At 39.8% G+C, this 25,070-nt stretch overlaps 1 protein-coding gene across 1 annotated transcript in view; it reads left to right on the top strand.

The window, feature by feature from the left end:
* LOC111869034 (inositol polyphosphate multikinase) overlaps positions 1 to 19,007 on the top strand; it is a 31,465-nt gene extending 12,458 nt beyond the window's left edge. Inside the window, exons 2-6 of the mRNA XM_023860220.2 lie at positions 10,441 to 10,633; positions 10,896 to 11,072; positions 13,219 to 13,343; positions 14,609 to 14,744; positions 17,327 to 19,007. Coding sequence (XP_023715988.1) covers positions 10,456 to 10,633; positions 10,896 to 11,072; positions 13,219 to 13,343; positions 14,609 to 14,744; positions 17,327 to 18,054 — 1,344 coding nt within the window. The 5' untranslated portion in view covers positions 10,441 to 10,455 and the 3' untranslated portion in view covers positions 18,055 to 19,007. The remainder of the gene's footprint in view (positions 1 to 10,440; positions 10,634 to 10,895; positions 11,073 to 13,218; positions 13,344 to 14,608; positions 14,745 to 17,326) is intronic.
* The last annotated feature ends 6,063 nt before the right edge of the window (positions 19,008 to 25,070 follow it).

Genomic DNA, 25,070 nt, shown 5'->3' with positions numbered 1-25,070 from the left:
CCTCGCCGGCCACCGTAGCCGGGCGGTGTAAGGCATGTACTGTCTTTGCTCGCTTGGAAACCGGGATCGTGGGTTCGAATCCCACTCAGGGCATGGATGTTTAGTTTGTGTGTGTGTGTATGTGCGTTTTCTGTATTGTGTATAGGTAGTGGCCTTGCGATGAGCTGATCACCCGCCCAAGGAGTCCTACCGAATGTGTAAGATCTAGAAAAACCGAAGTGAACGGGGAAGTTCATGGAGGTAGGCCTAGGCACACTGGGGCTGCAGTGCCAAGGAAAAAAAAAAGTTATCCCTCGGCTTAATTAATTAGCTACCGCGCCATGAATACGTATGGGACAGTGGAAGTTTGACCATTCTTGACCACAGCACTAAATGCAGGTGGGTGGTCAGCCACACTCTCCTGTCACACCATTGGACCATGTCAAGTGGGATTTGTGGTGGACAAAGTGGCGCTGGGGCGGGTTTTCTCCGAGTACTTCGGTTCCCCCTGCCAATCTTCATTCCACCAAATTCTCCGTCATCATACTCACCTGGGGCATGTACAATAGGCCAATCAGTTGCCCCGTACCGAGTGGACCCAGTTGGACTCCACCCCCCACTAAGCGAATTAAAAATATTAAATTACCCCATTGGACAGGAGACTGGGTGGGGAATAGAGCCGGTCTGGGCATTTTGGAGAAGAGAAAAATCTCTTGTCCCCTGCTGGTAATCGAATCAGGAATCCTCGAGAATCCAGCTCAGAGTACAATGTGTATTTCTGTAAAATGTTATACACGTAAATGGCGAATTTCCTTCCTTTGGCAGGAAATTTCCACACTTGCAAGCTTCCGTTTCTGTACCTGTATGCTTGTCTGTGCTTCGAAGTCTTTTGTTATAATTGTATTTAGGAATTTTCCCCGACAGTTAAAAGCTTTTAGGTTTACCAAAATGAGTCATTGAGTGGTCCCCTTCTGAGCCTGTGAGGGGAGAAACAGGACACAAGCCACCAGGGTTGTTCTTACTGAGTCAACATCCGTGCCAGGCGGTTGGTGGTAAGTAGCATTTGTTTCCCCATGAGTCTACTGCAAACTTTTAGGTTAAATCTGGCCTGACTACGAAGATAATTAGCGAAATAAGATGACTGAACAAAGCATTGCTCTTCCGGCGTCATATTATTAGTGTACAGTGAAGTGTAAAATGTGAATATTAATAAGGGTGCACGTAAATTGTGATCATGAGCCACACTATTGTTGAGGTCGAGGTCAGTATATGATTACTCGTTTATCGCTCCTAAGTGCAGGAATAACCCAGCCGATAAAGTCTTCTGGCCTACACCGTTGCTGAGCCAACAGTGCGTCGTTGAAACATAGGACATCGTCATATGTATGGGATCAGTTTTCTGTTTTGGCGGGGGGGGTACGACACTGGGAGTAGCTGGACTGATTTGGAATGAAGCTGCCTTAGGTCTGAACTCGCCACTAGCCAGGAGGCACTGAGAATACCTCACGAAGGGCCTCAATATTTCATGTCATGACATGTCAGCCGCGACAGTTTATGGGTCTGGAACATCGTTCCTGGGAATCAAAATCTTTCAGAAGTATATTAATGTTCTCATTTATTTCGCCGTCTGACATGCAATTTGTGTTAAAATCACTTTCAATTTTGAATCACTGGTGCACTACATGTTTAGACCGATATGGTCATCATCTGGTGCTTCGAAATTTGTTTTGGAAAGTTCTGCACTTCCATTAATGAATACAGTTCCAAATGTTGCCCTCTCTTGTGAGAAGCCTGGATAGTATAGTCGGTACAGTGACTGGCTACCGGCTGGACAACCGAAGGGTAGGTGTTCGATTTCCGGTAGGGTCAAAAATTTTCTCCACATCGTCCAAACCAGCTCTGGGGCCCACCCAACCTCCTATCCAATGGGTACCGGGGGCTCTCCTCCATCTAGTGTCGATGTCATTCACTCCCACTTAATCCTTCACAGTGTAGTGCTTAATTAGTTAAGCTCAGACACGACTTCAACTTACCCACTACTATGCGCCCCTGTGTGTACATATGGGCGCTCTTATCACAGCTGCACACGACACGTAAGAGGGATCACCCAGCACTACAAAAGTACAACACATGGGCGCATAGAGGAGGGTAACATTTGGAAATGTTGAAGTGCAGCAGGAATTAACATCAATTTCGAAACACTCGATGTTGACCATATCGGTCGAAACATGTAGTGCAACTGATTAAAAATTCAAAGTGAATTTAAGATTTTGACACAAGTTCATGTGAGACGGCGGAATAAGAAGCGGAAAAATGCATATAAGCTACGCGCAGCAGGATGCTAATGTGTTAAGGCACTTTATTTTCTCGAAGAAAATAACAGCATGGCAACCTATCAAAATATTTTGCCCCAATTACTACGGAACTTCTTGTGTAAAGTCTGTGTGGACACACTGAAACCTTAGTTACTTACTCATGGAGCTGAGCCCTTCTTTAAGAGCCACTAATTCTGCATCTACTCAAGAATTTTCCAGAATTTTATGGAACCCGAAGGTTCATCACCGTGTTCAGAAGAGCCTTCCACTGGTCCCATCCTGAGCCAGATCAATCAAATCCATATCATCCCATCCTATCTCTCCAAGATACATTCTAATATTGTTCACCCACCTACGCCTTGGTCTTCCTAGTGCTCTCTTTCCTTCTGGCTTTCCTACAAATATCCTATACGCATTCCTCGTCTCCCCCATTCGTGCTACATGACCTTTCACTTCATCCTCCTTGACTTGATCATTCTAATTATACTTGGAGATGAGTACAAGTTATGAAGCTCCTCAATATGCAGTTTTCTCCAACCTCCTGTCACTTCACCTCTCTTTGGTTCGAATATTCTCAACACCCTGTTCTCAAACACCTTCAGTCTATGTTACTCCCTTAATGTTAAGAGACCAAGTTTCACACCCTTACAGAACCACAGGCAAAATTAATACTGAAACCTATAAGGTCTATTCATTCGGAACCCTAAAATGTGTCAGTATTATTTGATTTTATTGCTTTTTAATGTCTCTTTTTAAGCGAAAATATTCTTGTGTAAAATCTGATTAAAAATATAAGTCGTATATACAGAGAAGACATTAAACTTTACTATGTTCTGCCAATGTTCACAATTTCTCCGTCACGTTTCAACACAAATGAAAGTGAATGTGTCAGTTAAAGAATGCCCTTAAGGGCATTTCTAAATATATAGTGAAAGTACGCTAAAATAAGATTAGTACATTTTCATATTTTCTCTCGTTTAACTCATAACAAGGAAGAATTTGAAATCTCGCAGTAACAAGTTTGCAAAATTTCACCTGTAATTTACACTCAGCCAGTACTTAAAGTGTGTATAGTGTACAGTAAATTCCGGCTTATAAATTTGTCACGCGTAACCGTTGATGGTCGACAGTTATTTACCCAAATATGATAAAAATCTAGCGCCCTAATATGTGTCATAGGCATACATTCTCTCAAGGACTGTTTCTTAAAACAGCGAAGAATGAAACACGTTATAAATTAGTACTACCAACCTTTGTATTTAAAAAACGTGATATCCCTAAGTGTCTTTAAAATGTTTAAGGAATGCATTCGGTTGTTACCCTGCAGTATAATTACGTCACTATACCTGCCATATTGAGTCGATTACGACTGCAACTTTAGTTGGCGTACAAGACCAAGCTTTTTTTATATATAAGTTATCTTATGTTATCAATAATCACTCAAAAAAGACAGCACGATAGCTTCACATTTATGTCGCAGTCCATAGACTTAAATAGTGTCACATCTATCATTTGTTTTTTTTTCTCCCACTGAAGTATTGATCAAAATGTAATATGGTTTTCACGTTGTACCATCATAAATCAGAATACTTCCAAGAAAGCTGTGAAATATTCAGTTTATGATTGCCTACGAGCTGGAATGCCGTGGTTCGATCCCAGGCCGGGACAGTGATTTTTCTCTTCGTCACGTGGTTCACAGCTGCTCTGAGGCCCACTTAGCCTCTTATGAAATTAATGGCTCTTCTTCCAGGGCAAAACAGCCTGAAAGTTAAGATAACTACTGATTTCCCTCAAATGAAGTGGTTACGAATCCGTGGAGCTGTACCTACACACCCCCCACACATCTTAAGGCCTTGGTATTTTGGTACAAATGAAGGCTTACATAAATAGATCGATGTACGTCATGTGACTCCGGATTTCTGCTAGTTTTAACATTATGTAAGAATTACTTCTTAAGCTCGACTTTGAGGCTTTTCCAGTTTATATGTCTCCGTGTTTGCTGTTTTGACAGACTGTCATTCCTTATTCTCGCGATCATGTGGCGTTTGTTGTGTCATCTTTACCGGTGAGTAAAATCCTTATCAGAACCTCGAAATATATTCTGGTTTAGACAGATCACAAAGAATGTGATGGACGGGACAGTGCGTAGACTTGCGGAGAAGGTTAGAAACGCGAATAAGCTTCTTTTCGAAAAACTTGAAAGGAAGAGGCAACGTGTGGACACCTAAGCGTAGAAGGAGGCAGTATTGAAATAAATATTAAATTAAATGGGCCCAGATTGTGGGTGGGATAGGATCCAGTAGCGGATTCTTTTTAATGCTGTAACGAACCAAAGAAGGGAATTTCTTGTCTCCTCTCCACGGGATAACTTTCCTGCTTAATATCACGTCGCGTTGTGACAGGCGTACTCGTACATATCTGGGAACACGGAGAGATAACTCGTGTAAACAATACTGTTAGACGTGTGACGTGGCAGAAGGTTGAGGGAAATATGCGATACCAACATTATCAGAGTGTGTGCCCGTTTTTCAAGAGGTTTCGCCGCGAGCACTGTATAGATAAAGGCAATGCGTGACAGTGCTTCAAGTGTAAATTAGACTTAATTCAAAAAATAAAAGACTGCATATCGTTTTAGCCCTAACATAAGACAAGTTTTTTTTAATACTGCAGACATAGCACAGTTGGTATAACGACTGGCAACAGGCTGAACAATTGAGGGGACGGAGTTCGAGTCCCGTTAGGGTAGAGAATTTTCGCATCTCCGCAGCTTCAAGACCGGCTCTGGGGCCCACCCAGCCTCCTATCCAATGGGTATCGGGGATTCTTTCGCGGGGGGTAAAGCGGCCGGGCCATGAAGCTGACCACTAACCTCTAACTAATGCCGGAATAAAGAAAACGTGGGTCTATGCATCTATACATCCACTCCCCCATGCGTCTTCATGGCCTAGTGCTTAATTAGTTAAGCACAGGGATCATTTTATTTTTTTTTCACTGGCTCTACTGCTCCCTTGGGCCCTGGCCTCTGATTTTCAGTTTCATGATCATTTTACAGACGATAGGACTCCTTGGGCGGGTGATCAGCTCGTAGGAAGGCCGCTACATAAACACAGGACAACACAGACACAGAATAAACACATACAAAATATCCATGCAGCATGTGGGATTCGAACCCACGACCCCGGCTTCCGCGTGAGTGAAGACAGTCCATGCTCTAGACCGCTCGGCTACTGTGACCGGCTAATTTTACCCTTAACATACTTTTTCTTGTAAGGGGGACGGTCTCCTTATTTTCAGGTTCTTAAGAACAAATGTAAAGATAATGATTACGAGAAGTTCTAATTGCTAACTATAATGGTATTTGTGAAAATACTGGTACCTAGAAATATGTTTTAGATATTAAATCTTGAATGTATTTTTCTCAGTAGTATAGTTTTTGCTTCTTTTTGCTTACAATTATCGAAAATATATGACATTTTCAGTTTTTCCAAAGATTCTTTTTTCTCACTGGAAAACTACCTTGGTATTCGGGACTATAAGCTTTCTTTCCAATGTAATCCGAACAAATTAATGTCTCTGACAGGAAGCGAACCAAGAATTGTAGAGATATACGGGCTCTATATAAGTCCTTAAGAATCTGTAACACTTCAACCCTGAAGATGGAAGTAATATGGACTTCCGAAACGTCGACAACATCTCCCACATCCACACTGCAACAAACCAGACATACATTTAACGTCTATAACACGTCACCATCGTCAGTTCATTTCTGAGATAGTGAAGCCTAGACAGTAGAGGCCAAGTAAGAACCGAATGTCATAGCTGATTGGACGAAATTCTTGAGACAGGCAGAAAAAAAATACAAGGAAGGACTTCAGATGGAACCCGGTTATTTTAGATGAACCGATTCAACCAGCATTGGCCAAAAATTCTGACGCACTGGACCTCCAGTGACTAAGGTTATCTCTTGCGTGGGTGCTTTCTATCCTTTCACCTGAGGACGGAAACAGATCCAGTTTCCGAAACGCTGTGTTCTTTGAAATACCGGACAATGGACAAAGTCCAAAAATCTAGTAGTCTCGAATCTTATACGCCATCGTCAGAAGCCCTTGGAATTAAATAACCGAAAGAAGTCGAACTGAGGCTGAGAAGCTGCAGTCAGCCTGTCCTCACTTCACATGCTGTATAAGTACGCAGAAATTGCATACAAAATTAATGAGTCTTCATTTGCAGCACCATCTATTCATGATATTGAGTCATGTTCGATCCTACTTGACTGGACTCGATCTGGTTAGTGTTCCCCAGCCCAAGGGCCCAACTGAATCCTGAATTATTGTTTACGACAGTATGAGTCCGTTAGCCAAGTTAACGCACTACTAAATCAAAGGCAATTCCTTATGGATAACACAGGTACTCCTATCACTCTTTCTTCCTTTAACCGTCTTATTCTTAGACACGTTTTAGACAACCGAACAGGATTAAAACTCAATCCTGGCTATTCAGGACCCGATCCATACAAACAGAAGATGTGATCCAGAATCTCTGGAAACTCTTGTTCTGAAAAGAAAGCCTGCATTGCTGTCCTGTTTTTATTAAAATGACACTTGTTTTAGAGAGACTAAATAGGTCATTACGCCGGTCACGGTCTAAGGCGTGCACTGTCTTCGCTCGCTCGGAAGCCGGGATCGTGGGTTCGAAACCTACTCAGGGCATGGATGTTTGTGTGCGTTTTTCTGTGTTTGTGAACAGGTAGAGGCCTTGCGACGAGCTGATCACCCGCCCAAGGGGTCCTACCGAATGTGTAAGATCTAGAAAAACCGAAGTGAACGGAGTTCATGGAGGTAGGCCTAGGCCCACTGGGGCTGTAGTGCCAAGGGGGAAAAAAAGGTCATTACAGCTTTGCTCTGTTGGGCTTATTTATATTTACAGCAGTTCCTCTGTTGGTAAATGTGTAATTGTAGTCCTATATTTGCGAACCTATACACCTTAAAGGTAAAGCCATCCCTGTAACAGGCCGTGAGGACCCATAGAGTTGTGAGACGTCGAGGTTCCCATATTTTCTATAGAAAATCGGCTCACAGATGACGTTAAGGTTGTCAGGCCTACGCTCCGGCCGCCTTTTACCCCCCGGAAATTTCTGGTGCTAATTTATATTTGAGGCTGAGTCAACCCAGGAGCCATAGTGCGGCTGGAAGGGTTAGTTAAATTTAAAAAATTCACCTCATAGTGACTCGAACCCGCGACTTTCCGGCTTGTAGCACTTCCTCAACCAACTACGCTACCGCTTGCCCTTTATAGGTAAAATTCTGCCTCCCTGATGAAGACAGACATCGAACTCCTACAATACTCTACGGCAGTGCGTATGCACTGACGATCGTTCAGTGTAGGCCAGTCTCTTGTTTCCTACGCCCAGCATTCATTTTGCGAAATGAAACCTCTCTCCTAGCATAGTAGAAAGAAAGCTTTTCTATAAGCAGTTATTTTTACAAATATGTACATTTTATATATTAATCATTATTGGAGGTTCTTATATTCAGGATGTCTCGTCCTACCTAGCTGACCATCCAATTCTAACAGTGGGACGCGTCCCACGCGTTGACAAACACTACTCTGTAGAATGAATCTCCTCTACGATGTACAATACGAATAGTAAAGAGAGATATTGTTACGTGTCCGGGGTTCCGTGACTAATAATAACGGATTCTGGATTGGATAACTGGATTTATTAACACTTCTTTTACAATCGATTATAACAGCCCACAATTAATGTGTAAGACTCGCTTCATTCCTTACTGGACTTTGAATGTCTTCTTTTTCCCTGTGGCTGACTTGGTTCTGGTTTACGAGTTGGTCACTTCTTCATCTTCCATTGTTCGCTGGTTAGCACTCCACAGCCGAGCATTGAGCTGTTGAACTCTGAGCTCTCTTACGAATGAGAAATCACGGCTCATCTGCGAGTGACTGGTGACTGACTGTCTTACGACTCACTAAGGACGAATGACGATGCTGCTGAAACGTATGTTAATTTCATAGAAAAGCTCTGGTTTCTACAAGCTTATCCGTTGCCACGGACGCGCGCCTAGCGAGCCGTTGTCTAGCAATGGCCAATCAGGTTGTCAGGCGTTATGTCACAATATGATAAAATGCTGATGGAATAATTATCAAAGTAATATTTATTCAGTAAACAACACGGGAATGTTACTACAAGTATTACACCTCATGTATAAACTTACCCAGAAGTAGGAGGGCAGTGTATCCAGCTGCATCAATACTTTTCTATCCAAATAACTTATATTTATGCCGACAATAAATATTTTCATCTGCAGTTGTGTTTATTCTTGAATGAATTAATTTAAGGCTCGTTATCCTATAATTAGGATATCGTGCTGTTCTGTTATGAAGTGAAATTGGTAAAAATTACATTAATCGCTCATCGACGCTCAGCTATTTCATTATTATGCATTCAAATTAAGAAAAAAACATCCGCATAGTTCAGCCTTCGTGTCCATCAACGACAGCACATTCTGTTACAAATACAATGGTTATGGTTTTCTAACACAAAACAGTAACAACTTTCAGACTAGGGTGTCAAAGGCAGAAACGTGAGAATAATTGAGGGCCGCAGTTCTTCAGTTTTTCTCAAGCTCTCAGTTCGTCAACGACTTCGGTCTTACTTCTTAGTTCTTGTACTGTTTTAATCACACTTAATTGCATTAAAATTTCCAAAACAAAGGCTTGGTTCTCTTAATAGTCTAATCTAGTTTTTTACAGTTTGACGTATGAATAGGGGCCGGTATAGCGACTGACTACAGGCTAGACGATCGAGGGGTCGGACTGCGAGTCCCAATAGGGTCAAGAATTTTCAATTCTCCAATCGTCCAGATCGGCTCTGGGGTCCACCCAACCACCTGTACAATGGGTACCTGGGGCTCATTCCCAGGGGTAAAGCGGCCGGGTCGTGAAGCTGATCACTCACCTCCAACTAGTGCCGAGGTCAAGAAAATTTGGATCTATAGATCCACGCTCCCATACGCATTGTCATATTGCGTAATTAGTTAATCACAGGGGCAACTTTACCTTACATTTACCTTTTGACGTATGAATGACAGTAAAATACGTTCCTCAGAATTACTGAGGTTTTGGACTTTTCCATCGTCCGGTATTCTAGAAGCTAGAAAACATGACGTTACGAAAACTGGATCTGTTTCCGAAACGTCATATTTTCTAGTTTCTAGAACACCGGATGATGGAAAAAGTCAAGAAACCCAATAATTCTGTTATACACCATCGTCAGAACATTTTAGAAACTAGTAAAATACATGATAATACACATTTTCATACTAAAACGATTACTTCTTACCTCCGATCGGCTTATCTTATTTTATACGCGTATTCGTCGTATGATTGGTAACTTGTTAAAATTGAAGTCGGGCTATGATTATAATATCGTCTTAGATTATTGTTAGAACAGTGCTCTATTCACCGCTCGTTGTGTGTCTCCAATACCTTTTAGAAGACAAATTTCCGATTTTCTTAAACGAGTTTATAGGAACATCATTTCTCTCAGCCGGAATATAGTTTCCAACTGCGGAATTAGAACGCATTTCAACCTTTTCTTAGGTGTGCATCATATTAACCTTGAGGACCTTGTTTAACATTCCTGTTCTTCCTGTATACGCAGTTTATCTTCACCAAAAATGTTTATATTGGTATAGTATTGAGCTCTGCCTTATTGCAAATGAGACGAAACTTTTACCGAAGATGCCAGCACCAATTATCCCTCATGTCTCTGGGAACGATTCATTGAAACGGAAATGCGTTTACTTCGGGTTGGCAATCTTGACAACTTTCAGAACGCGCTAATGATTGGCAGTGTTCGTAATCGTAAACACCACGTTTCAAAGGTGATTATGTATTTTTGGTGTGCCTTGGTGGGCGTAACGTGTTTTGAATGTTGTTTGGAAAAGGAGAACCGAAGTAAACTGTCAACGAGGTTGAATTCCATCCAACAGTGAACTGGTGTCGTAATGGTACTGATTGTTTTATTTCGTAGTGCAATCGTTATACTGCCATATCCTAAAGTATGTTCACTTTTCTAGGTGCTTCATTTGTGGAAAAACCATGCGTAATGACGTGTGCGTGTTTTCAGGTTGAAGATTGCAAGATGAGCACGGTCTCAGTAAGAAACAAGGCAAGGGAGAAGTTTCTGAAGTTAAATGGAATTAAGGGAATGAAATTTGACCCTGGAGATACAAATCAGAACAGTTCATTCCCACCAAATACAGTCCCCCTGGAAAACCAAGTTGCAGGACATTCATTTGGAGATGGCAAAAACACGTTAGGTAACAGTTTCTTTGTTTTTATTCCCATAATTATGTTTAACACTGTCACAGCTTTCATTTTTAAGGTTAAGACTCTAAACGTTTATGTGTTGAAGATTATGGAAATATGTGCAGTTTAGAGGTTAAATTGAATTTATTAGGCCATGAAACCATTTACGATTTACGAAATTATCCAGTGTGAGAGTTTATAGTTGCTGTTTACAGTTGCTTAATTATGACAATTGATAGTATTGAAATCTTGTAAACTTATGTGTTCATTCAGGAATGTTGAAACATAAAGATGGCTATGTATTGAAACCAATAGAGAAACCTGTTTATGGGGAACGTGAAATAAAGTTTTATGAAGACTTGCAGAGTGCTACTGATAATGTATCAGTTGAGCTCAGAAAATTTGTACCAAAATATTTGGGTACAACAACCTTGAGAATAAATGAAAAAGGTAAGAGTTTCTTTTATTGCTGATTAGGTCACTGTCTCTCTCTGCCTTAAGTTTTCACTCCTGTTACACTGTGCTGTCTGCTTCACTGATGGTGCATAAATCAAACTAATTCACTGTCCCACATCAAAGTTGCAGTTACCCTGGCAGATTCTGATCANAGGCTAGCTCTTTCTAAGGGACCCAACTGAATAGGTGTTTTCCTTCACCTGAGGACGGAAACAGATCCAGTTTCCGAAACGTCGTGTTTTTATTTGTTATCTTAAAAACCAGGACGATGGATAAAGTCCAAAATCCCAACATATCAGTGTGTTATACACCATCGTCAGAATCCTATAGTAACTAGAATAATATTACTCATTCAGGCATGGTACTGTGTTACAGTGTGAGTACTATCACTGAAATGTGATTTGTTGGAAGAACTTTGGTTGGATAAATTGTGTTACCTTCTCAGTTTTCATGTTTTGTCTCAAACTATATAGCGAAGTTTTATGAAATTTGTTATGCATTGAAAGTTTTTAAACAAATACCATTCTTGGTTCTTAGCAGGCAACTGTAATGCTTTCTGTACATGAAGGTCAGATTTAGAAAATTGTCAAAAATAGCTCGTCCTACAAAAAATGGGTATGTGATGTGGAATATTGAGCTAATAAAAATCTACAAGTATAATATGAAACATTTTAATAGGCCTGCAATGAGCATAATATCTTTGCTGTTGATTAGCACTATCAGCAGTATATTTGTGTTTTGGTAACTGAAGAGTTCACAGTTGTATATGTATATGAAATCATCAAAAAATGTAGTGAAGTAAATTGTCAGGATGTGAAGGGTACGTAAGTGTAGTGAAGTGAAATGAAGGGAAGGTCATGGTGAAATATGAGGGCATTAGTTCATGACATTACATATTTCAGTACTGTTACTGTGAATATGTGGGAGCCTTCACATCTCACAACCATATGGGCTTCCACTGCCTGTTACAGGGATACATTTACCTTTTACTGTTTTGTGTATAGTATGCTTATTTTTATTAATATTAATTAATATAATTGTAGTTGTAATTGTATTTGTCATAATGGTAATTATATTTGCATTGTGTTCATTCTGTGTAGTGTGTCCTGTATTGTTTGTGTAGTTTTGTGTACTGTGTTTTGTTTGAGCGTGGTGTGTTATTTTGTGTTGTGTCTTATTGTGTTGGGTCCTTATATATTTACTTAAGTTTATAAACTCAGAAAAGTGCATGTCCTAAAATTACAGAATTTGTAATTAATAAGTCTTTGCTAGATTACAGCTTGGAACCAAAACACATAATAAGAGAAGACCAGTGCTTATGTGTTATTAGAATCAGCATCTTGAAATTTACAAGTCACCCAACAGATTTCACTTGCCCATAATCTCAGTGTATGCTTTTTTATAAATGTTTTTTTATATGTGGCAGTGGTCTCTGTTAACCGGTCTCAGTGACTGCTTAATCTCAGGCACAAACTTCTTCGCCTGCCCAAACACTGGGATTATGGGTTCGAATCCCACTTGATGCATGGATCTCTGTGTGCACTTATTCTGTGTTTGTTCTGTCCTGTGTGCAGGGAGCAGCCTTGTTATGGGCTGATCCCCCATCCAAGGAGTCCTACCGACTGTATAAAAGACCAAGAAACTGAAAAGCAGCCAATAAAGGGTTGTAGAGGCATAGATAGATAGTGGTCTCTGTTAATTGATCAGTGACAAATGGACATATAATGTATTCCTGATTAAGGTGAATGTCATTTAATGCTACATTCCTTATTAACTGTCTATGGGCTGGACAATTTGGGTTTGATTCCTGGTAGGGGCAAGAGATTTTTCTCTATTCCACTGTGTCCAGACTGGCTCTGGGGCCCACCCAGCATCTTATCTGATGTGTACCGGGAGTTGCTTCCCCGGGGGTAAACTGGCTGTGGTGCGAAAGTGACCACTCACCTCCATCTAGTGCCAAAGTCAAGAATGGTGGAGCTGTACCTCCACTCTCCCATATGTCTTCATGGATTAATTCTTAATTAAGTACAGGCAGCTTCACCTTTTTTATATTTCTTATACAGAATCTGTTTGATACTAGGGAAAGAATAACTTTTCTTTAATTCCAATGTTAATACAAATTATGTGTTTTCCAACTCAGATGTCAGATTTATTAAATTGGAAGATATAGCAAAGGAAGTAGCGGAACCATGTATCATGGACGTCAAAATTGGCAGACAAACGTGGGATCCCGAGGCAACATTAGAGAAGAGAAAAAATGAAGATGTAAGTTGTCCATGAAGTCCAGTTGTCAGTTGCAATGTTATGACTTTAGGAAGTGTAGATATTCTGTGCTTGTGTTCAGGATCCTTTCCAGCAATAGTTGGGTGCAGTGTGCAGGTATTTTTTTTTTTTTCCAGTTAACAATAATTTAATGTTTCTCATACAGTTCTGCCTGAGAAGCTGTGAGAGAAGAAACTTGTTATTCACTTAGTGGGGGGTGGAGTCCAACTGGGTCCACTTGGCACAGCGGCCACTGACTGGTCTATTGTAGCCTGCCCCGGGTGATTATGATGATGGAGAATTTGGTGGAATGAAGATTGGTAGGGGAAACCGAAGTACTCGGAGAAAACCCAACCCAGTGCTACTTTGTCCACCACAAATCCCACTTGACCAGACGCAGGAACCCGGACCGCTGGTGTGGGAAGCGACCAATTAACCGCTTGAGCTATGGCGCGGCCTAAGAAACTTGTTAGTGAGAACTTTATTTAATTTTTGTTTCCTGTCTCTTTAACAGTTCCATTGATCTAAGTTTATTCACAGAACTGTGAATTGTATGTTGTGAACAGTGAGTATGAACAGTATTACCTTTTGGGATATGACACCGTGTAGTTTGGTAGCATTTTACTGAGTCCACCTTCAGATTCAGCTTTTTGCTTGTCTGGCATACTCTTCACCCATGAAGGTAGAGGAAATACCTTCCTCCAAAACATCAGTAAAATCGGACGTATGTTTATATGAACATTTTTGATCACAAAGACCTAGGAAATCACCTCCTGCAGTTATGCCCTAAAGTCGTGAAACACTGTATTTTGTGCCACAAGTGATTTTTGTTTTAAAGATAACTTTTTCATATAAATGATATTTCATTAAGGTTAGCTGTTATCTTTCCTGAAGTATTTGGCACTGTGGTATCAGAACCTGAAGGTACGACGACATTGATGCCAAAGTCTTCCATCATACATGATCTTAAATCAGTTCCATTTGTCTCTGATCCTCACAATGTCTTCATAAAGTACATATTAATATTATCCTCCCATTTCCTCGGTCTTCCAAATTCACTGCTCCAAGAAGTTTCCCACCAAAATTCTGTACATATGATTTATCTTCCCCATCATGTAATTAATTTGTTCATTACACTGAATGTAACGGATATTTCTTCAGTTTACTGGACGGAAAATTGCGTCTTGTTCCTAAGATTGATGTTGCATCATGCATACTGTTACAGTGATTTAATGTGTAACTTCATTTTACATTCCTATACTTTTCAGCAAAAATATGCTGAATGCAAACAAGATCTAGGGTTTTGCATTCCTGGCTTTCAAGTTCATAGTATTTCTACAGGGAATGTCATTAAATTTGGGAAAGAGCATGGGAAGAACTTGAACAAGACTACTATAAAAGATGGTAAGTTGTACTAGGAATACTGTAGGGTGGTCACATTGTGCCTGAAGTTCTCAAACAGACTGCATAATTATTCAGAAAATATTTCTAATTTTTTTGGTTGTATAACATCGCGAGGGAGATGAGAATGTTGTAGTCTTTGGGTCTTTTGAAAATTTGAGGTCCTGTCCCACTATTTATTTGGAGGTACTGAGGAGAATCATGAAAATGTTAAGTAAAATGGCTAATCGATATACCCCTGCTCCTCTAAAACATGCGGTAAGGAATGGAAAGTCATGCAGATTGTTTAACAAGTCTGTTACATTAAATTTCCAGAATGAAGTTGAAATAAAGAATTGAGGTTTTCAGCATGGTATGCTATTTAGTGTGTAATGTGTAAACAGTTTTATTTGCTTTTATAATTTGGGCAGTAGCTGAAATTTGAATCAAAACTAATAATTTGAGTGATATGTTAATATAAGCAAAGAACAAATGTATTGCAGATGGTTGAAGTTATTATATAAAATGCATGGTAACTTGAAGACATCATAGTTGCCAATCAAAAATTGTGGCATTATAACTGGCCTGACATTATTTTATGATATCCTGTAATTTGCCTCTTAGTTCTGATGGAAATGCTACAATGAGTATTCAAGTATAGGACAGTGGAGCTGAATTTCAAAATTAAAGTCTAATAGCATTAACAGGACTTACAATCTGGGGCATTTGATTATGTGTAAGAGCTTTAGTGAGAATACATTTAACATAAAGTCAGTACTGTTCTGGGAAATCTGAGTTGGAACAGGAAGATTTTGTAACAGTGAAGGATGAAAATGCTGTTCATTTCCCTATTCAGCATCATAATTTAACCAACTCTCATAAAGTATAACTTACTTGAATAAGATTTGTGTAATACATCCGTTCGCATTTTTTAAAATTTGGTGTTGGTAATATTGATATGGAAATATCATTTGTAATGTTTTGTACATACATTTGTAGAGTAGTTATTCACAGAGGGTATAAAGTTGTACATATAGGCAAGTGGTTCGTGATCTTGCTGGGGCATGGAGTAGCATAATTTCGCTTTATGGGGGGTGGAGTCCAAGTGGGTCCACTCGGCACGGTGGCCACTGGTTGGCCTATTGTAGCCTGCCCTGGGTGATTATGATGATGGAGAATTTGATGGAATGAAGATTGGCAGGGTAAACCGAAGTACTCGGAGAAAACCTGCCCAGTGCCACTTTGTCCACCACAAATCCCACTTGACCAGACCTGGGATCGAACCCGGGCCGCCACGGTGGGAAGTCAGCAACTAGCCGCTTGAGCTATGGCGCAGCTGAGTAGCATAGTTGGTTGAGGCACTATGCTACAAGCCAGAAGGACGTGGGTTCAAGTCCCAATGAGATGGATATTTTTTTTCCAATTTACCTAATCCTTCCAACCGCATTATGGGCCTGGAGTTGATTCAGCCTCTAAAAGAAATGAGTACCAGTAATCTTCCTGGTGAGTAAAGGGCGGCCAGCATGTAAGACTGACAATATCACAGCCATCCGTGAGCTGGTTGTCTAGAGAAAATGTGGGAGCCTCGAAGTTTCAGAACCCTATGGGCCTTCAAGGCCTATTACAGGGATAGCTTTACCTTTTTTGCAATCTTGCTAATGCATTTGTAGTTTCAACTCAGTACAGTAATATTAAACTAGATCATAAAGAAATGGGATCTCTAACTTGGATTCATTTGACTCAGGATAAGGATTGGTGACAGTGTGGGTGGCTAGCGCTTGATTTAATGTGGGTGGCTCCCACAGCAGTTTCTTGTAAGCACAGTGATGAAACTTAAGGGAATTCTTTGACAAGCAGAGCACCTGCTAGTGTCTTGGGAAGTATATTGGTCTATGGGCTTAGAATAATTATGAAACTATTAAAGTTTTTTAAAAACATAGTTGATTCCATACTCTGTTGCTTTTGGATGTGATGGTGCTCAAATTCAAGCACTTGGAATTGTAGTGCCATAACAAAAACATTGATTCCATACTCTATTGCTTTTGGATGTGATGGCTCTCAAATTCAAGCACTTGGAATGGTAGTACCATAACAAAAACATGTATATTAACAACATCTACATTTAAGTTGCAAGTTTCATGTGCTCAGATAAAAAAAATGGACTTTTATTATGATAACAATTTATTTTCCCTTCTGGATTACATTCCAGACATTTTCAAATCCATAATTTTTTTTTTGTGCCAGCAGTTTGTGGCTTTCAGCCATTGTTGAGCTGTAAGCAAACATTGATCCTCACAAATTGATATTTTTAGTAAAATGTTTTGATTCTGTTAAGAAGTCTAAATGAATTTCAGAAAACCTATAAGAATAGTAAATGAGTTATGTGCATATGAGGTCTATGTAACAATGCTTTTTAATGTATGGAAACTACCTTAAAGGATTTCTAAAAATTGAGTGAATTCTGCAGTATAATACACATGCAATTAAAATTTTAACAGTGTGTGTTTAATGGTATCTTTTTGAGCAAAAATTCTTCTTCAGACAAGAATATTTCTGTGAATTAATTTTTGCACTATGCAGTAACTAATGATTTCTTCATTGTCTAGTTATGAAGCTGTACTTGAACTGTGACTCTGGCCTCATTCGTCAAATGATCCTGCAGTTTACTGTTAAGCTGTGGCAGATACATCAGTGGTGCAGGAACCAGCATAAATTCAGATTATATTCAAGTTCCATTTTGCTTGTTTATGATGCACGAAGGCTGAGACAGTGCCTCAGACTTGAGGGATGCAGTCCAAGTCGTCCATTGAGTCCAATCCTGGGCCGAGCATTAACCTTCAGGGCCACCACTCCTCCTGTGTTTGGTGGCCAACTTAGTCCTGGTTTGAATGGACCACCTAGCCCTGGTTTTGGCTCACAGTTCAGTTTGTCAGGATCGGCAACTGATAAGAAGTCACGTAATTCTGGAAGTTACAGTGGAAAGCATTCTCCCAATACGCTGTCTGTGCCTGGAACGCCAGTTTCTCCTTTCCCAAAACAAAATGGTTGTTTCGATGCCAGTTGGCTTACTGGTTTTGAGAAGGCATGTCGCACCCACTCCCTTGTCAACAATTATGAAAAAGATCTTCAATCAATGAAAGAGGACTATGCATTTCAGCTGAATGACCTGAAAAGTGCAGACACACCTTTCAGTAGTGAGGACTGGGTTCAGGTTAAGATGATTGATTTTGCCCATGCTTTCCCATCAGTGAATGATGAACTGGATACAAACTATCTGGAAGGAATTGAAAATCTCGTCACACTGTTCGAGAGCTTGTGGAAAGAAATATCCTAGCCAACACTGTATTATGATTGAGTTCTCCAGAAAGTTCCAGTGATATCTGTACATACTAATACTGAAAGCTTCCTGCCAAAATATGCTTTAAGATGTTTCTAAGACTTGTAAGTTTTATTTTTATGTGCATATGGTTCTCATGTTTGGGACCAATTTGAAACATTTTTGACAACTGGTTTTAGCTAGTATGGCATGGATGGTTGTACAAGTGTTTTTATTTTTTCATGTTTTCATATTGCCTATAGTTACTATTCCATTAGAGCATCTCCTACATAATTAACTTAAATAGCCATGATAGATCTTATGCCAAGCTCATTTCCATTTAGAAGCCTTAAAACTTGAATATATAAGATGCCTCTGGAAGTATTTGTAGAGGTTTGAGTTGTGATGTTTTGAGTCTCCACACATGTATGTCTGAGGTGCATTATTTGTATATAAGTAATGACATGTTTAAGTCCCATGAAAATTTGCTTGGAAATACTAAATAATAAACACAAATGATGGTCCACATTGAAATTATGAAGATATTAAATTTAGGGAGCAACATATTTTACAGATTCTTTTTAGAGTGCATCCTTTTTTCATGATCAAACAAATCTAATTGCCATGTTCCATCTATGCAATTCTAAGAATGTATACCCATTCAACTGTTTATTAATAATCACTACATGTTTCCATCATCCAACTGGTCATCATCAGGTGATACGTTACTTACAAGTATTTTTGAATTGCAACAATTGTAACTAACGTATGTGCCTATATTTATAATCGTTTCTGTCTACTATCTGTGCTGGATTCATTGATATAAATCATAAAAGTTATAAAATTATAACGTGGCCACATTGTAATGTAGATTAGGTAAAACTGATTCCATAACATTTAAGTAAAATTAAAGCTAAGCCGGAAGGTCACGGGATTGAATCCTGACAAGGTGAATTTTTTTTTCAATTTACCTAATCCTTCCGGCTGCACTACGGCTCTGGGGTCGACTGAGTCTAACAGAAATGAGTACCAGGAATATTCTTGGAATATTCTTGGGGGTAAAGGGAAGCTGGCACGTAAGGCTGACAACCTTACTGCCATCTGTGAGCCGATTGTCTAGAAAATGTGAGAGCCTCAACATCACTCAACCCTATGGGCCTCCATGGCCTGTTACAGGATTACCTTTACTTTTTTACTTATATAGCTATGTAGCACCACATGTGTCACTGTTTAAGCTATACAGCCCAAGAGTAAACAAGTAAAGGACCATAGCCTAGTAGGGTAGGTAACACCCATCTATATACTAAAAAGTATCACATGTATCACGAATGCTAGTCAGCACTGAGCTAACCCAGGGAAGAAATGACACTCTTATAGCACTTTTGACTCAGATCGTTCTTTACTTAATTTTACATAAATGTTATTGAATCAGTTTTATCTAATCTACATTATAATGTGGCATCGTTATAATTTTATAACTTTTATGATTTATATAAATGATTCGAGCACAGATAGTAGACAGAAACAACTGTAAATATGGAGCCATATATTAGGTACAATGTTTGCAATTCAAAAACACTTGTAAGTATTGTTATCACCTGATGATAACCAGTTGGATGGTCCAAACATGTAGTGATTATTAATAAAGAGTTGAATGAGTATACATTAGGGTTGCCAGATTTTGTAAAATAAAAAAAGGAGTGATGTCTCTTTGCTTGTTTATAACGACATTTTTCACAACTAATAGGCTATAAAATGTACATAATCAACATACTACATAACTTACAAAATGCTACTACACATCTGTATTACATAGGCCTACTAAACATTTATAGAACAAAACAAATATTACGTAGCCCTATTACATATTTATAGAATAGGATCTTTATAGGATCTTCTTCGCCCTCAGACATTTTTGCTAACTTGACACTGACTTTCTAGCGAAGATTGAACGGATTAAAAATACACTATCACCAACAACCTCTGCTTTGGTTTAGAACCTCAAGTGTTGCCAACATTCACGAAATGCAACATAACGAAAGAAACTATAACAATGTCATTTTCCAAGGATTACAGAAATTTTATGATAATATTTAACCCACGAAATATAATTTGCAATAGACTTAAATAAAAAAACGGAGAATTATCCACTCCGGGTAAACAATAAATTGAGGAACAAGATTTGGGTGAACACACCGAAGAATCCAGGGAAAACAGGGTATCTGGGAACCCTAGTATACATTCTTAGATTTGCATAGTCAGAACACAGCAATTAGATCATTTTACAGATTGTTTGAAGTGTTTATAAAACCTGATTTAATTGTCACAAGATCAATAGTGCCAATGTAAAAGTAAATACTGAAAATATTGAGATACACAGGAAATGAAAAGATTTGCAAAGAGAGACAGAAGTCTTTGTATTAGGCTCTTTACCTAATATTGTTAAGGTAAATAAATGAAAGATTTGAATTAAGGTACTGAATATCATGGTCATGTTGTTAGTATTCCTGTTCGTATTTTGAAGATTCCAGGTTTGAATCTCAGAGTGTAGACCTTCTGTCCTGATGGGTGTTCATGATTTTCTATCAGTTTCTGGAGGTAGATGCTAGAACACTACCTTAAAGTACCTATGACTACACTGCCCATATCCTCTCCAGTTCATCCTTCGTGTAATCATTTTGCCATTTGCAACTGCCTAATTTCTGCAGCTGAAGAACTGCTAGTAAATAACCCAGAACCAAGTGACTTACCAAGATCAGCTGGGGGAACAAATTCATGAACATTGCACTACAGAAACCTCTTGGAAGAGATGCCTAGCCAGTGGGAGTTTTATTGCATTTGTAGAGGTAAGTGGGTTCTGATTACAAAATTACATAGAGAAGCTGGCTTTTTTTTTTGTAATGGTAATGAACCTGAAGACTCTGTAACATCACTTGTTCTGCCCAAGCCCTCAGACTTCATTCACACTGGTTACACCAAACAGGAGAAGGCCATGAATTTGCCATGTATAACTTACTCTGGTAACTCTGTGTAGAAATTGTTTGTTGTTTTCATCACTAACTCTCACTCTCATTCTGTTGGTTGTTTGGTTAAAATGCTGCTGGCCTTCGCCAGCACAGTCATTTCTGTCTTCACTCTCCTCGAGATCCATGACCTAGGTTTTTATTTTCTCCTAGACATTGACATGTTTTGAAGTGGAGCTTCCTCTTCGACAGAAGAGGGTTTGGTCTTTCTATGTTGGAGCTATATTATTTGCACCATAGTTTCAGCATGAGTAGATATGCGCTGTCAGGGCATTCAGGTTACTTATGGGCTCTTGTGCATCTTTTGTCACTGCACTATATGTTAGTTAGTTAGTTAGTTATTGGAGAGGGTGGGTTTCCCCATGCACTTAGACCAGTATTGGTCCATTGTGCTTCCCTCTATGATATTCTATCAGTCTCTGTACCCTACCGATAATGGTGCGTACCATCAGTCCTGACCGAGCCAGCGAGTTCTCAACTGGCTTGGCGGTATCTATAATGCTTCCCCCATCTATCAGAGGCCTTAGAGACTGCTGTTAGGCGGGAAACATCCTTGAATTTGGCTCAGTGATCTCCTTTGGAGATATGAGGTTCTTTTACGTGCCGTAAAGCTACGACACGGGACCCACGGCTTGAAGTCCCTCCCGGAGGACTTGTTCCCTGAATTTTTCCGACCTTAAAAATTCGATGACCTCCGCCGGGTATTTGAACCCGCGTACCATGAGTCATGAAGTGGGAATGTTACCTCTAGACTACGGAGGCTGCTGCACTATATGTACTAAGTAACAGTTATACAAGGGATGTAGAGGTTTCCTGTCAATGAAGACTTGTGCAGTAGGTTATGCCTTAAACTTATGCAACTGCAGTTAGTCAGCTAAACAGTTGTAGGCCTCACCTACCTCCAAGTTTAAGCCTCTTACTCTTCGTATGTCTGGCTTTTTGTCCAGTACCACATGCATTTGTATTTATATGGTTTACAATTACTTCTGCTGTGTCTTGCATAATATAGTTTTATAGTCATACACACAAGGACTTTTGAAAGTCACGTGCAATTCATGGACTGGCGTGCACCTGTCAAGATTTGCATTAGCATGAAGTATTCTGTTCTGCAGGCTCTGCAATTTCAAGAGGTGAAGGTCCATATACTCCCAGGGGTGACAGGCATACGTGTAAGTTATAACTGACCTAATGAGAGCTTTGTAAAGCATAGGTTTAGTATTTGTACTTAAATGCCCACTTTTGAATAAAGAATGGGCCCTTACATATGTGTGCAAGGCCTTAGCTACAATTTCTTTCAAAGTCAGAGTTATTGTACAATTAGCAGTTTACTGCAAATCAGTTGGCCTAGGCGCCAAGCCAAGTAAAGATTATGACCATTTGTCAGGGTTATGTATTGCACATATAGCATACTCCTGCGTGGTTATGGGAAATGCCTCTTCTTCCTGGGAAGCGGTCAATCTGATAAAAATAATAATTTGCCTTGTGGGGTTTGAGATGTTCCTCTGAGAGCAGAGCCACATCTATATATAAGTCTTGCAGCTGTTTACCGAGCTCATAGTGCCGCCTCCAGATGATGTTTGCATTAAATGCTACATTTTGTGTGGCCTATGAACTTTAGCAGCCATTTTGTTTCATTAGGTTTGGTACCATTTTTGTAATGACCATTATTGTGTCTTTTTCTGATACAGCTTTATTGAGCTCTGTGATGAACTGTTTCACTACATTGGTTATTTTTAACGTGTCATTGTTAGTCAAACTGGGAGCCTGTACTGACAGACCTGTTCTCTGGATTTCCTGTTGTGGCAGATGCCGCTGCATGGGTTTCCAAAAGCTTTTCCTGGTTGGTCGTTTAAATTGCTGCTGGCCCTCATTAGCTCAGTGTTTGGTTTTGAGCCCCACCGGGATCCATGACCATATTTTTATTTTCAAAAGTTATGTGTTTTTTAATGGAGAGACTTCTTCGATGAGAGGATGGGTCTGACTACTACTGGTCACTCCCTTCTGCTGAGGCTGACTTGAGCAGACACTTAACAGTTTGCTGTCACCTCCTGTAACACACGCACGCACACACACACACACACACACATGGCTCAGACTCAGAGTTACTTTACAACTGGTGGTTTACTGTCAGTCAGTTCGTCTTGGCATCCAGACCCTTGGGATTCATGACCAAAGATCTTTTCCAACAGAGCCCTTCTGGTAATAATCCATATGGAACATCCTCTCTTATGGGAAGATGGACCTGGACTTGTTTCTCATGAATATGCCTTGCCGTATAGCATATTATTGAAAATTCTTTCTTTTGCACTATATACAACCTCTGATGTAGTCATATCTATATGTAGGTCTTGCAGTTGTTTACTGAGCACACAGCACTGCCTCCAAATTCCAGTTGCATCAAATGCTATGACCTTGGGCGCCCTATGAACTCTAGTAGCATTTTGTTGCATTAAGTCAAGCACCATCATTATAACGATCCTTACTTTGTCCTCTTCTGATACAGCTTCAGTGAGTTCTCTCATCCATCTCACTGCCATAGCTACTTTTAACTTGTCGTCAGACGAACTGGGAGCCTGTACTGCTTTCTGAATTTCCTATTGTGGCAGATGCTGATGAAGGGGGTGCTCTACTCTTTCCCCATCTCTCTGCAGTGCCTGTAGTTGCTGTTGTGTGTCTTGATGCTATGCAGCTGTGTAGGACTGTTATGATGAGGTGAACTTAGAGAATAATGGGGCATTTTCGGTTGCGATCTCTTGTTCACTGCCTTATTTATCCTGACCATTCACCTCCCCCATTTTATTTACTGAAGTAGATACAACTCCTTCCACTGGCACTTCCACTATCGCATATTATCGAGTAACCCGTAATTCTTACTGTGACAAGAACGTTCAGTGTTTTGGAGCGCCTGTGAGTGCGAGAACTGTCTTTGTGATGCAGCAGTGTAGGTAAACCGTGGTAAAAGTATTAATCAAAACTCGTTTCTGATGCAGCATCTTGAGAAGCACGGCTCGCTGGGGAAGCTACTATATCTCCGTGTTACCTATGCTCGGGAAGCGCAGCCCGTAGAGCATGGAAGCGACAAGTTCTGTACATAAGAGAGCAGAAGCGAATGAAAGCTAATATTACGCATCTTGCGATTATATTGCCAGACGGTTGGGACCGCTGGGACGTTGGGAATGTGGTTTTGTTTTCGCATGAAGTAGTTTGCACGTGCCTCTCTAGTTCTCTGTATATTCATGTAGTTTAATATGTGTGAATTTATTGCTTCAAAAATGTATAAGGTGGTGTGAGTTGACGTGATTTGCCATTAGTCGAAGAGAGTGGGTAAACATATGTAGACAGAAATTTGTGATCGGGTAAGAGGTTAGGTACTTCAATATTCAGCAGTTAGGTTAAAGTTCATGTTACATAAATGAAAGAATAAAACATGGAAGAGAAGAAGATGAAGTCTCCGCCTTTAACAACATTTGAGAAGGGAATTTTGTTGCAGCTTGTGAAACAGAGAGAACTTATAATAGAAAACAAAAGAACAGATGCATTTACTGTAGCACAAAAAAAGAAAGGCTGGACGGAGATCAGTAAAGAATTTAGTGCCTCAGTAAATACTGTACCGAGGAGTGGTCGACAGTTGAAGAAGTGTTGGCTGAATTTAAAGCAGAGGGCCAGAAAAGATAGGTTAATTCAAGAACTACATGCAACAGGTGGTGGACAGTCCTGTACAGGGTTAGATCCATTCGTAGAAATACCAGACACATCGGTCCCCAATGTGGATTTGAATTGCAGTAGTGAACTGAAGTCAAATGATTTTATTGTGGTCGATGATGTGGTGGAATTTGGTGAGTATAAAATATATTAAGCTATAATAATTTGTGTTTGTAATGGTTATTGCTTTAAATCAGAGGTAAGGTTTCACCAAATTTGCCTTAGTTATATCAAGCAATATGTTTGCTACTATTGCTTCTAAAGCTTAATCTTTATATTCATGAAACAGACAATGTATGTGTAAAAGAA

Source organism: Cryptotermes secundus, unplaced genomic scaffold (assembly GCF_002891405.2).
Source record: "Cryptotermes secundus unplaced genomic scaffold, Csec_1.0 scaffold70, whole genome shotgun sequence".
NCBI lineage: Eukaryota > Metazoa > Arthropoda > Insecta > Blattodea > Kalotermitidae > Cryptotermes > Cryptotermes secundus.
This window is presented reverse-complemented; position numbering and strand designations above follow the sequence as displayed.